At 47.1% G+C, this 13,825-nt stretch overlaps 1 protein-coding gene across 1 annotated transcript in view; it reads left to right on the top strand.

Annotated features, from left to right (window-relative positions):
• MYO5C (myosin VC) overlaps positions 1-13,825 on the top strand; it is a 106,069-nt gene that overhangs the window by 57,735 nt on the left and 34,509 nt on the right. The window contains exons 20-25 of the mRNA XM_003784366.1: positions 2,535-2,700; positions 3,828-3,974; positions 5,533-5,697; positions 7,439-7,532; positions 10,806-10,869; positions 13,590-13,770. Coding sequence (XP_003784414.1) covers positions 2,535-2,700; positions 3,828-3,974; positions 5,533-5,697; positions 7,439-7,532; positions 10,806-10,869; positions 13,590-13,770 — 817 coding nt within the window. The remainder of the gene's footprint in view (positions 1-2,534; positions 2,701-3,827; positions 3,975-5,532; positions 5,698-7,438; positions 7,533-10,805; positions 10,870-13,589; positions 13,771-13,825) is intronic.

Here is a 13,825-nt window from a genome sequence, read left to right as displayed (position 1 = left end):
CACCAGCACAGCCATTGCTAAACCCCCACGGCAGTAACACTGCATGGGCCGGAGGACCGTGGCAGCCTTGGCCAACAGCATGGCAGAGTTGAGGGCAGGTTACTAGCCACTACAACCCTCCTTCATGAGTCCTAAGAGTCCGCATTACCCTGTGGCCCACTGAAGGACCACAATCATCCAGTGACTTTCTGTGGCTTTGGTGTATCGGGTGGAGAGTGTGGGACCTGGGTGTCCCCACAAGGCCATGCTGGGCTGGCTGGTGAGGTGGCATCCTTCCCAGATATGTTGTTGTGTGTTTCTGCATGTCTGCCCTGCCTCCTTTCTTGGTGTTAGGGTGGGTGTTCATACATGGGTTTGAGAAAGAGCCCTCAATATAAAGATTAGGATAGAAAGAAGTAAAAAGTTTATTTCCTTTCCTGAGAAAAAAGAGAGAAAAGAAGGGAAATGGCAGGCACTGAAAGAAAGTAGGAGTTAGTACCAGCAGCTCAGGAAAAGGGGCTCTGGCTTTTATTAAGGAAGGTAAAGGAAATTTTATGGCTAGAGGCCAAGTAGCAGGATACAGCCGTGAAACTGCTGCATTCACTTTTTCCTTTTTTTCTTCAGCAGACCAATGACAGGAATGGCTGCAAGATGTCAGGGAGTTGCCTTCTCCCCTTTTTTTTCCTAGAGGCAGGTTTATCCTTGGGATGTGGTTTTGGCAGGAATTGAGGTGGGAAGTTCACCCCCCTATTATCTGCTTAGGGCTCTTCAAGACTGTGAAACAAACTCTTAAGAGATAACCAGTTAAGTCCCTGGTGCTTGATCAAACAACAGGACAATTGCACTCTGAGTTTTCTCTTACTTTCTGTTTGATAGTTTATCTGTTTCTGTTAGCTAGTTTATTAGCAAGCCTGTCCTATCACTTGGAATGCTGTGAGGACAGTTGAGAAGGCAGGCGTGTAAGTCAGGCTGTATCTCTGAGCCTGGTTTCTTCCTGAGCTTGAGAACCAACCTCAAGCAATATAGGCTTCTCCACGTGCCTGGCATGGCACACCGCACACAGACAGGCTGGCTCTGGGTTCAGTTGATAATCATCTCCGGGGCAGGAAACAACAGAATTATCTTTCCCTCAACCCCATATTGGCCTTTGCATTTGGGACCCTCCAACGCCTGGTCATTCTGGACCCACCTGCCCACCTGTCTCTTTCATTCCATCCTACTCTTGCCCTGGTTGGGCCCATGTCATCACCTGTCTTATGCTTTGACAGCACAGCACTCCACCTGCCACTTCTCTCCCCTCTTCCCATGTCAGGGCCTGGCTAAAACATTTCTCTGCTCGGCCTTCAATTCCTCTACAGGCCCCATTTCCTACAGAACAGCATTCAATGTCTCCAACATGGTGGTCACAGCCCTCCGTGGCCTGGATGCACCCACAAGAATGGAAGCTCTATGAGGGAAGGGACTACGTCATCTGGTCCCCATTACATCTAAATCTAGACTTAGCAAGGGGGCTATCACACAGTAGGCTATAATCTGTCCAAGGCATATATTTTTTATATAACAAATGGTCACATCTGTTTTTCCAACCTCAGTGACAACTAATTTTCTTCTGTGTATCCTATATTCTAGCAATCCAGACAAATTCCCTTTCTTGTCTATCTCAGGCACAGCCAGGCTCCCGTGCCTTTACTCATGCAGTCTCCCCTTTGTCCCCTGGCCTGAAATGCCTTTTCCAGCTTCACTCAGGGCAGAAACCCTCCTTCCCACCCAGGACTGGCTCACTTGCCAGCTCTTCCCAGGCAGAATGACTGTTTTTACCCTGTGCTCTCACTTACAGGTCTAGTGAGTATTTTATTTTTCTTATTTCTTGGTCATTTATAAGTCTGTCTGCTACATGAGATTATAAACACTGAAGTCAAGAACCTTGTCTTCAGCTCCAGTCTCTTAGGCAGGAGTCGGCAAACATCTTCTGTAAAGGGCCAGATAATAACTACTTGAGGCTTGGGGGACTTAAATTCTCTGTCATAACTACTCAGTTCTGCTGCATGGCCTGAGAGCAGCCATGGGGGATAATGCACATAACAGGAACAGCTGTGTTTCAGTGACACTTGACAGCAACATGCACAGTCTGATTTGGCCCTCAGGCCCTAGTTTTCCAACCCTTGATCTGGAGACTCCAGCATGATTTCTCCCATCCACAGCTGCGGGGCTGAACGAGCTAGTGCAAGGCCAGCACACTGTCTTGTCCTCATGGTCTCTCTGGCTGTGGGTCTGTGAGTGCACATGGATCAACTGGCCTGAATAGGAAGAGTATGAAAGTTTCCCTGTGATTCCTCAGAGCCTAGAAGGGATCCACAGTCAGAGTAGGGTGGAGAGGAAAGGAAACCGGGCCTGGCGTCAATCAGGCATTAGAATAAACCGCTTTCAAAGTTTCCTATGTAGACATGCAAACGTGAGCATTCCTTACTAGGCAGGTGCTACCCAAGCTTGCAGGTCTGTAACAGAAGTTAGTCCTCTGTGGATAATAGGTTCAATCTTCATTCTTTTTAACCAAGGAAAGCTATTACTGCCACGGCCTTAAAAGAAGCGTGGGCTGCCATCGTCATCCAGAAGCACTGTCGTGGGTACCTTGTCCGCAGCCTGTACCAGCTGATTCGCGTGGCCACTGTCACCATCCAGGCCTACACCCGTGGGTTCCTGGCACGGAGAGGGTATCGAAAGGTACGGCCAAAGGGACCAAGGAGGGGGACTCCTCACTGAGAACCAAGCAGAGCCAAGAAAAGCTCCTGATTCCGGGAGGAGTTCGCCAAAAACACCCCCAAAATGTGCTCTTCAGATTTTCAGCTTCGAGGTCTTTTTGGATAACTTTATTTTTTTTATTTTCATCAAAAGTGACCAAATTAAGACGGTGAGACCTCTAAGGTCAAATTTTTGTTCTACTCTGCCCCCATCCCATCGGCCCACAGAACAGACCGTGCGCCCCCTACGTTGAGGTGACCACTTAATTGCTGTCCTGTCTCTTTGAAAGAAAGAGAGATGATGTTCTGCCCCAGCCGCAGCCACACGGCGCTCGTCTCAGTCCCTCTTTCTGGGTCTGTCGCTGCTGTCTGTAGAAGTGCTGTCTCATCGTGCCTTGTGTCAGCCAGTGCTAGAGAAATCCTGAATAGGTTATGCACAAAACTTTTTCAATTTTAGGTTATTTGGAAATTTTGCTTCTGAGGTTTAGAGTGCCCTGGCCATCTCATTTGACCGTGAGTGCTCTCTACGGTCTGTGGGCTGGCAGTATATTGATCTTGTAACGTTCCTTTTTCCGCCCAAACCCCACTTTTTGGTGAGGTTTGTGTGAGGTCCGTTGGGTGCACGTCCTGAAGCTTATTGGCTTAAATGGTACTTTCCCGTGGTGTTTGGGGTTGATTAGGGAGAAAGAGAAGCCAACAGTGTAAATAAATATTTTAGTGCTAATATTGACAAGTATATTTTTGAAATAAAGAACCAATCCTCCAAAGAAAGAAAAAAAAGAAAGGTTCAGTAAAGACCAGCTGCCTTCCAGGGACACCAGTTTCCCAGGACTCGTGCTGTTTTTCACCAACAGCAGTGAGATCTTTTTTTTTTTACACAAAACCTTCCTGGGGAGCTCAGGTTCTCCTATGAGAATGTCTCCTATGTGTTCTCACATGCCTCCCACAGGTAGGATTTGGTTATTGTTTCCAAAGTCTGGGTGTAATAGGACCCTGTGGGTTGATGACAAGAAATTCTACTGTGATAGTTGCATCTTCCAGAATTGGAGGAATTGGTGAGAGGAGCAGCTGGAATCCAGTTTTTATATTTCAAAAAATCTTGTTTTAAAGATGCTGAAGGAACACAAGGCTGTGATCCTTCAGAAATATGCCCGGGCCTGGCTGGCCAGACGCAGATTTCAGAGCATCCGACGATTTGTGCTCAACATTCAGCTTACGTACAGAGTCCAGCGTTTGCAGAAAAAGCTGGAAGATCAGGTAAGTGTTCACAACGCATCTTTGATATCTACCGTTTCTCACATAGAGTAATTTTGTTCTGGACCAGTTCCTTAGCTATGCTATAAAGACTGTGCCCAGGGGTGGCACCTGCGGCTCAAAAGGGTAGGGCACTGGTCCCATATTCCAGAGGTGGCAGGTTCAAACCCAGCCCCAGCCAAAAACAGCAAAAAAAAAAAAAAAGAAGACTGTGCCCATATTCACATATGGAGATTCAATTTACAGTTTATACTAACTCTGTGACCTAGAGAAGTACACTGTTAAAGGGTGACCAGGCAGGGTTGTGTGGGTTGTACACTGCACAAACACACCTACCTACGAAGACAAGCGAGGTTCAAATCCAGCCTGGCTCCCCCGTCAAGGCACGTGTGCCTGTGTGAAGCTGAGCTGCCTTAATTTTTCTAATTTGCATGAAGACACCGGTGCGTGCTGAGGGTGCTCCCTCAGGACATCAGCTCAGAGAAGCTGCCGTGTCCTAATTTACCCACAGGTGCTGTAGGCTATAGTTAGAGATTCCCCATACCATTCTCACCAGCAAGAAGACAAAACCCCACATGCTCTCAGCCTAGTGGAGAGGGCTGTGGAATATGCAGTGTCCAGATCTGTAAAAACTCACTCCCACACCTATCTCAAATAATGACATTCTCCTGAGATGAATTTTAAACTGAGCCCTAACCCATTCCGTAGAAGCTCTTAATGAATAGATGAAGATGTGAACAACTAAGATTTTTGTGGCCATTCCCTGCATTATGTTGTGTAGCAGGTCTGTGTGTTGCACAGCTTATGCAGAGTAGCACTTAAAGATGGCCACGGCCCACCAGGAGTGATGCCTGGTGGAGTCCGATGCTGCCCAGGCTCCATCCTGGGTGCGGTATTTTGCTAAGACAGCCGTAACCAAGTACTACAGACGGGGTGGCATAAACAACCACGATGGGTTGTCTCACAGTTCTGCAGGCTGGCGTCCAAAGCAAGGTATTAGAAGGGTTGGATTCTCCTGAGGCCTCTCTGCTTGGCTGGTAGCTGGGCCATCTTGTCCTTGCGTCTTCTCATGGTCATCGCTCTGTGCCTGTGCCTGTGCCTGTGTCCTAATCTCCTTTTCTTATAAGGACACCAACCAATCATATTGGCTAGGGCTCACCCTAACAGCCTCATTCTACCTCAGTCATCTCTTTAAAGGTCCCATCTTCAAACGCAGTGATATGCCAAGGTGCAGGAGTTAGGGCTTCAGCATATGAATTTTGGGTGGACACAAATCAGCCCCCTAACACCAGGGTTGTCCTGGAGCTCTGGGACTGGAGAGATCAGACACTGGAAGAGCCCCCATCTCGAGTAGACAGTTGTTAATACCCGACAAGATCTGCCTCACCAGTTTCACTGTGGTGAAGATGCTAACTAGCGCCAGCGCAATGACAAATGTGACAGTGTCCATAAACCCCTGGTGGACCGAGATGCCACAGTAAAGGTCGTGAGAAGCAAATCACAGTGAGAAACGCCTTCATTTTGGGTAAACCTCTAACCACCTGGATTTTCTTTTCTCTAGAACAAAGAGAACCATGGGCTGGTGGAGAAGCTGACCAGCGTGGCTGCCCTTCGAGCCAGCGATATGGAGAAGATTCAGAAGCTAGAAACAGAGCTGGAAAGAGCAGCGGCCCACAGGCAGAATTACGAGGAGAGGGGGAGGAGATACAGGGACGCTGCGGAAGAGGTCAGCCGCTGGCTTGTGGGAGTGGATATGCGTGTGGCTCCTTCCATGGAAGACATGAGCATCACAGGCTTTTCTTTGTTTTGTTTTTTCGTTTGTTTCGCTTTGTTGAGACAGAGTCTCACTTTGCCACCCTCGGTAGAGTGTTGTGGCATCACTATTCACAGAAACCTCAAACTCTTAGGCTTAAGTGATTCTCTTGCCTCAGCTAAGGGACTCCAGGTGGCTGCAACAATGCCTGGATTTTTTTTTTTTTTTTTGAGACAGAGTCTTACTTTGTCACCCTCCATGGAGTGCTGTGGCATCACAGCTCACAGCAACCTCCAACTCTTCAGCTCAAGCGATTTTCTTGCCTCAGCCTCCCAAGTGGCTGGGGCTACAGGCACCTGCCCACAATGCTCGGCTATTTTTAAAGACATGGCTCTCTCTCTGGCTCAGGCTGGTCTTGAACTTGTAAGCTCAGGCAGTCTACCCACCTCAGCCTCCCAGAGTGTTAGGATTATAGGCATGAGCCACTCCACCTGGCCTGCAAGCTTTTCTTACAACATGGATTTATGCAGAGCAAATCAGATTTTGTTATCGACTTCTATGCCCTAAGGAAGTCTACCTTGAAGAGGAAGGGAGACCAGAGGACTAAAGTTCAGGGGCAAGGGAGGTTAATGCTTAGAGAAATGCAACATAGGTTTTCTCTTTCTGTCAACTTCTGCAAAGTAAAGAAATGCCCAAGGAGTCCAGGAGTCCTGGCTGGGTGCTTCTCTCTCTTCTAGGATGACCTTGGTCCCCATCACTTGTTCATCGAATCTGTGCTCTGTAGACTTCTTCCCTGAACAGATGCTGAGCTTGTGGGAGGTTTTCATCTCTGAGCATAGTGAAAAAGCAGCAGATGTAAAATCCAGATGGCCTGAACTCTGGTCATGGGGTCAGATCTTTGCTGCTATCTGGTTGGGCAGCCTTGGCCAAGTCACTTACCCTCTCTGAGCTGTAGTTTCCACCCATATGTAAGATGGAAATAAAAAGGGACTGACAGAGCTGTTGAGAGGGTGAAATTGGCAGGCATGGTACCTTAGCCAAATCCCTATCATAATGCCCGGTGGAGTAGGGGCTGGCATGCTCTGAGGAGGCAGCCTTTGTCCACTCCGGGAATTTCCAATGTCCTAGCACCAGGGTTGGTAGCCTGGAGCCCCAGAGAGCATTGCCCTGCCCTCCTCAAGCCTCGTGTCAGATGCACCAGTGCTGCTGCCACTGGCATTGCTGGCATTGCCCAGCGCAGCCGTCAGCACCACCGCTAGCCTAGCAGGCACTTTAATAAGAGACCCTGAAACAGTAGAAATCCTGCCGTGCTCACACATCCTTCCTGCATCCTCACACCCGCAAAGTGGATGCTTTCTGTGGTAAATTAAGTAATTTTAGCACGTTAAAGCATAAAATAAATTCCCCTGGCTGTGGAGAAGCTCAATAAAAGGATAGAGGCATTTTCTTGACCTTGAGGAGACCTTGGATGTGGTCCTTTTTCCTTGGTTTCAGCCAGGTTGGGAATAGCATCTGCTTTGAAGCCACACTGAGCCCTGCAGATGAAGCTAATTGCAGCAGCTTGTGGGGACGCTGCCTACTATCTATGAACAGGAGCTGAGGGGGGAAATAATTAATTCTACATATACTGCTTTTTGCCAAGAGAGGTGACAGTGACAAACACAAAAGGAGGTTTTCAAAACTTTTTAAAATTTTTTCCCCTTCCCTTTGCTAGAAATTGGCAAAGCTTCAGAAGCATAATTCAGAGCTGGAAACACAGAAAGAGCAAATACAATTGAAGCTTCAAGAGAAGACTGAAGAGTTGAAAGGTAAAGCTCAAAGCAGCTGTTCCATCTGCACTTTTGCTGAGTTAGCCATTCAGTAAACAGTATTGGTGTGACCAGTTTTAGAATCAGAGGTCTCTAATGTATACTTAGTGTAGTAAGAATGTATTTACCCCATAAGGAATAACTTTTTTTTTTTTGAGACAGAGTCTCATGCTGTTGCCCAGGCTAGAGTGCAGTGGCATCATAGATCACAGCAACTTCAAACTCCTGGGCTCAAGAATTCCTTCTGCCTCAGCTTCCCAATTAGCTGGGACTGCAGGTGCCTGCCGCAATGCTCTGCTGATTTTTCTATTTTTAGTAGAGACAGAGTCTCACTCTTGCTCAGGCTGGTCATAAACTCCTGAACTCAAGGAATCTACCCACCTTAGCCTCCCAGAGTGCTAGGATTGCAGGCGTGAGGCACCATGCCCAGCCAAGGGGATTAACTATGTATTTTACACTGGTGACTTTACCCTATGGATCATCTGTTTTATTTCTATCTTTTGTCAGCCAGCACAGCAGTCCCTGTCTATGCCTCAGAACCACCTATATGCCCTTTGCAAAGGACAGATGGTTGGAGCGCCAGCCCAGGGCTTTGCACCAGGAAGCGTGTGTGTGCACGCATGTGCAGGCACTCATGGGTGTGTCAGGGCAGTGGTGCTGCAGGGGAGATTCAGACATCTGTATTTTTTTTTTTTTTAACTTTGCAGTGATCCTGATGCACAGTCAGGTGATGCTGCAGTAAGGTTTGCTGCTCACCAAGGATTTGTAGAAAAATGTGAGATCCGTCAGTTACTTAGCTTAATGTCCTCTGCCACTGTCTTGCCCCACGTGAAGGGCAGACTTTGGAACCAGTGGGTATCACTTTGCTTTAGGGGTGTAGAGTAGCTGCCTCAGTCCAGATACTAGCTAGGGCTGGGCGTGTAATCCTAGCACTCTGGGAGGCCGAGGTGGGTGGATCCCTTGAGCTCAGGAGTTTGAGACCAGCCTGAGCAAGAGTGAGACCCCATCTCTAAAAATAGTTTGGTATTGGTGGTGGTGGGGGCCTGTAGTCCGGGAAGGCTAAGGCAAGAAGACTGCTTGAGCCCAAGACTTTGAGGTTTCTGTGAGCTATAATGCCATGGCACTCAGCTCCAGGGCGACTAAGTGAAACTCTGCCCCCCCAACACAAAAAAATACTGACTAAATGGCAGAAATGGCAACAGGAGCAGGAGCTTGGTCTTCCTGACCAGATAATGCACATCCCACCAGAGGTGAGCATGTCTGGGGATCTTTTCCTGGAGCTGCAATGTGGGAGCAGCAGGGGCACAAGGGCTTAGGCCTGGGATCTTGAGCACGCCAGGCCCAGCCGATGGCCCACATAGCAGGACCTGGAGGGGCGCAGAGCCCTGGGTGCTCAGGGCAGTGTGAGAAGCCCAAGTTGGAGATGAGGAAGGAAGCTGGCAGGCAGGAAGGCCATCCCCGCTGATATAGGGAGCAGGGTGTTTCTCCCATGCTGGTGCCATGGCCTCCCCCATCTGTATGGGGCTGCTGATGTGGGCATCAGAGCCCCTATGAATGTTGGGGGTCAGAGGTCAGGCAGAAAGAGTTAGGGACGGGATTTCCCACCTCCCTCCCTTTATTATAATGCATGCCTCTTGAACAGTTGTTTTGGGTGGGTTTTTTTTGCAGTTTTTAGCTAGGGCTGGGTTTGAACTTGCCACCTCTAGCATATGAGGCCGGTGCCCTACTCCTCTGAGCCACAGGCGCCGCCCTGTTTTGGGTGTTTTTCCTCTTAATTTCTTTAAGTGGAATTTCCCATAGGAACATTTAAATGCCCAGAAATGTAACCTGAAAATTATATATTTGACACCATTGAGATGTTGGATGGGTAATTTTATGTCCCCTTCTAAGAAATCCATACAAACTTTCGAAGGTAGCACTTATAAATGATTTATCCTGTGGGATCTCTCCCTACCCCCCACCGCAAGGCAAACAGCATTTTATGAACAGCACCAACCTGTTCCGCCCCCTTGATCTTTGACTCTGGATGTTACCAGGTGGCATTTCCTTGAGATTCCAGCTCAACATGTACCTAATCCTGTTGCTCTTAGGAAGAAAGTCACATGTGAGCAACTTCTTAGCCCATTTGCAAATAGCCCAAGATGATAAGCACCAGATTTTGAAGGCAATACTTTTGGTGAATTAAAGGTTGATGTTATATCAAATGTGCAGACTTCTAAATTAAAGCTTAAGCATTTCCCCCAGTATCTTATGGCTGCCTTTCAACATCCTGCTGCAGTTGTTTTGATTCAGGAACATTTTGGCACAGCATTAGGCAAACTATTATTAAACCACTGGCTTTCTTTTTAAAAGGAAAAAAATAAACCAAGTAACGTGGAGAATTGCTAAGGACAGCTCACCCTGGGTCCCCTTCTGAGAGGGTGGGGCTCAGAGGTGAGGTCAAATCAAGGGCGAGACATCAGTTAAGTGCAGTCGGTTGGAGGGACCGCTTCAGCCTTCTCACATCTGGATGGGCCCCTAGGGCGCATGTCCACACTGGAACCGTGGTTGTCATAGGCATGGAATATTCTGAACCCTCGTGACCACTTCCTAATTGCCAGTTGCCTTTGTATTTGAGACTCTTGTATTTAAGCGTTAGGAGCTGCCTTTTTCTGTACATCCGCTTACTCAGATGAAGACAGAAATTTTAGTATTTTGGGGGGTGTCACAGATGCACAGTTTTCCATTAGAGTGGTTGTGCCTGTCCCCCCACCCTTGGACGTTTGGTAATGTCTGGGGACATTTTTGGTTGTCACTGCTAGAGCAGAGGTACAACTCATTTCCAGAGGGTAGAAGCCGGGGAAGCTGCTCAGAATCCTACAGTGCACAGGTCAGCCCCTCTCACCAGGAACCATCCAGCCTGAAGTGTCAGTGGTGCCAAGATGAGAAGCCCTCTCATAAATCGTTTTCTTCCCAGTGGCCTTCTGTTTATTTTTAACATTGTCTCAAAGACAGTAATTATTTTAATAAAACCAATGGCATTCAGACAAATCAAAGTACTATCAATGCAACTGTTTATTCATAGCTTCCAACATGACAAATTGGTGTGAACTGTCTTGAAACCCTTTCATCTATATTTTTAGCTGATAAAAAAAATGATGTACATTCTCATCTTAAGTCCTATTGGTAAGAAATAAAGCATGATCGTCCTTATTCTCGCTTTCTTACATGTGACATAACACGGTCAGGCGTTGGTTTGGCAGGCTTATTTCAAAGAGCGTTCTCTTTTCACAGAGAAAATGGACCACCTCACCAAGCAGCTCTTTGACGATGTGCAAAGAGAAGAACAGCAAAGAACGTACGACGTCTGGTTCGCCTTAAAGCTGCCTCTTCCTTCTCTCTCTGCTGTTTCATGCTTTGCTTCTCAGCTTACAGACAGCAGCTCACAGATACTGTGGGTGTGCAGATTTTTCAGTGAGTGACTTTGAGGTTTGTGAGAGCCCAGTCCCACAGCGTGCTCTTTCAGACACTGCACCGGAGAGTCCCCAGTGCTTCTGCTAGGTGGGAACAGTAGGATCACTAGGAAATTTTTACTGTATTTTTTTTTAAAAGGTATTTTTTCTTTATTTTATTTTTATTTTCCTTATATTAAGACAGTGAAAAATTCAGCCTATCCACTTAAACTTCCATCAAGTCTAGGAATTAAGATTATTGTCTAGGAAACAAGTCTTCCTCCCTTCTCTCGCCTATGGTACCTCTTAGCTTGACTTTGTCCCAGAAGACAAGGTATGTAACCCACCTCACAAAAAATTAAGACAGGTCCCCATGACCTAGTACCTTATCTAATATCAAACCCCAGTTGGGTTCCTCTTTTCTTAAGAAATCAACTCAAAGGTTTTTAGATCTCAAAGTCAGGATGCATGGTGCAGTAGTGGGGAGAGATAGAATATTCTAGGTCTCTTTAGGGGACTAGAAGGCTCAGGGCTGCTGAGGTGGGGTAGGGTACACAACTTCTCCAGGCAGTTAGCAGGACAGCCCAGGTCTGGGTGAGGAGGCATGATTCCAAAGAGTTAGGGAAAGGAATATCACTGAATAGCTTCAAGAATTAATACATGTATGAAGTGTTTCACAATCCCTTATCAGTTTTTAGATACACCTAATTAACTCATTTACCTAGAAAAATTAATTTCTTTATTTGTTTGTTTGTTTGTTTGTTTTTTGGAGACAGAGTCTCACTCTGTCACCCTGGGTAGAGTGCCATAGTATCATCATAGCTCACAGTAACCTCTTTCTCTTGGACTCAATCCTTCTGCCTCAGCCTGCCAAGTAGCTGGGACTACAGGTGCCTACCACGACGCCTGGCTAGTTTTTTTTATTTTTAGTACAGGTAGGTCTTGCTCTTCCCCAGGCTGGTCTTGAACTCCTGAGCTCAAGCCGTCCACCCACCTTGGCCTCCTAGAGTGCTAGGGATATAGGCATGAGCTACCATGCCTGGCCAAAATAGAATTTTCTTTTCTTTTATTAAATCATTGCTGTGTACATTAATGCAATCATGGGGTATAATGTGCTGGGTTTATATACAATTTGAAACGTTGTCATCAAAAATATAATTTTCAATGAATTCTCAACTCTAGGAGAGGAGCTCAGCTCTTGACATCTCTCTTGTACTGAGTCCACTTGGGGGTGATTATTTGAAACGGGCATGGAGAGCCAGGCTGAAGCCAGGTCACCGTGAGCCCTTTGCAGTCCTCACATAGGCTAGCCAATGAAGGGAGTAAAACTCGTCACCTTCTGTAACCCTTGGTACTGTGTCCTCCTTAGCCTCCCACCTGTGGCTCAGTCTGCTCACTGGCCAGCCAACTGGGGAAGTCTCTGCCCCTGTCACAACCTCAAGAGGTGCCAGGATGCCCACTGTCTGTGGGCACACTCCTGACCAGTTCAATTTATAGGGCTAAGGTTCTTGTCACAGATTCTTGGGAGTTTTCTTTTGGAAAACCTGAAAAACAAAGTTGAAAAGTATGTTAACGTCTATAAAAAGGAATCAAACAAATTTATTGGGAAGGTAGCTCTCTTCCTGGGAGTTTTTCTCTTTGTGCAAGGTATCCACTGAGCTGAGCTGAGAGCCCAGCTAGTAGAAGGATTTCATGTCCTCACAGAGCACCAGAACTGGCTCCGTTCTGACTGGGCCCCTGTGGGCTATGCTGGGCTTGTCCAGGTCATGGATCTCTCTTTGGTTATTTCCTTAGTTAATTATCACATACTTAATTGAGCAGTCTTCTCACAAGGAATTGGGTTTCCATGGACTTTGGACACCTAGATTTGCTGTAGTTTATCCTTAAGTTTTTAAAGGACTAGATCCCTGGACATACATATTGGATGGTTCTGTTCACTTTTTTTTTTTTAAGACAGAGTCTCACTTTGTCACCCTTGGTAGAGTCCCATGGCATCACAGCTTGCAGTAACCTTAAACTCATGGGCTCAAGTGATCCTCTTGCCTTAGTTTTTCATTTTTAGTAGAGACAGGGGTCTTACTCTTGTTCAATTTGGTCTTGAACTCTAGAGATTAAGCAATCCACCCACCTCAGCCTCCCAGAGTGCTGGGATTACAGGTGTGAGCCACTGTGCCCGGCTGGTTCTATTCATTTTATTAGGACCAGACCAGGCCCCCTTGAAACTGGTAAGTGGCCCGGACTTGGGAGAACATGTCAAAGTCTTGGTTGAAGGAAACTGGCTCCTCAAAGGAGACTACATGGAACTGGGGTGGCCTCAGGAATACAGTGCCCCAACAACAGTGTCCTTTTAAATTGGTCCTCCCTCTCCTGCGTTCCCTGTGCGTAGTTGTAGAGCCACACGTCTCAGGTCAGAGGCGTCAGAAATTGCCTTTAACCTAAGGGAACAGGAAGTGGTCTGCTAAACTAAGGCCGTGGTCTTCTGGAACTGTCACAGTGGGTCCTGATTACCTTGTCTCCTCCTCTCCAGAGTCCTCTCTTATCACCTTCAAAATGACATATAGTTCTAATTCAAAGTAAAGCAGCAGAAACAATCCTTAATTAATTATTTTCTTCCTTTGCTGCCTAGACGCCTTGAAAAGAGTTTTGAACTGAAAACACAAGACTATGAGAAGCAGATCCAGTCTTTGAAAGAAGAAATTAAAGCTCTCAAGGATGAGAAAATGCAACTCCAGCGTCAGGTGGACGAGGAACACATCACCTCTGCCAGCCTGAAGGGGGAGGTGGCCCGGCTGAGCCAGCAGGCCAAGGTAGAGCCCCTTCCCTCTGAGTCCCACCCTCGGTAGGGTCATTTGATCTGCTGAG

This window comes from Otolemur garnettii, unplaced genomic scaffold (genome assembly GCF_000181295.1).
Source record: "Otolemur garnettii isolate 467f Iridium unplaced genomic scaffold, OtoGar3 scaffold00011, whole genome shotgun sequence".
Classification (NCBI taxonomy): domain Eukaryota; kingdom Metazoa; phylum Chordata; class Mammalia; order Primates; family Galagidae; genus Otolemur; species Otolemur garnettii.
Note: the sequence above shows the minus strand (reverse complement) of the source record. Positions and strands in the feature narration are given on the sequence as shown.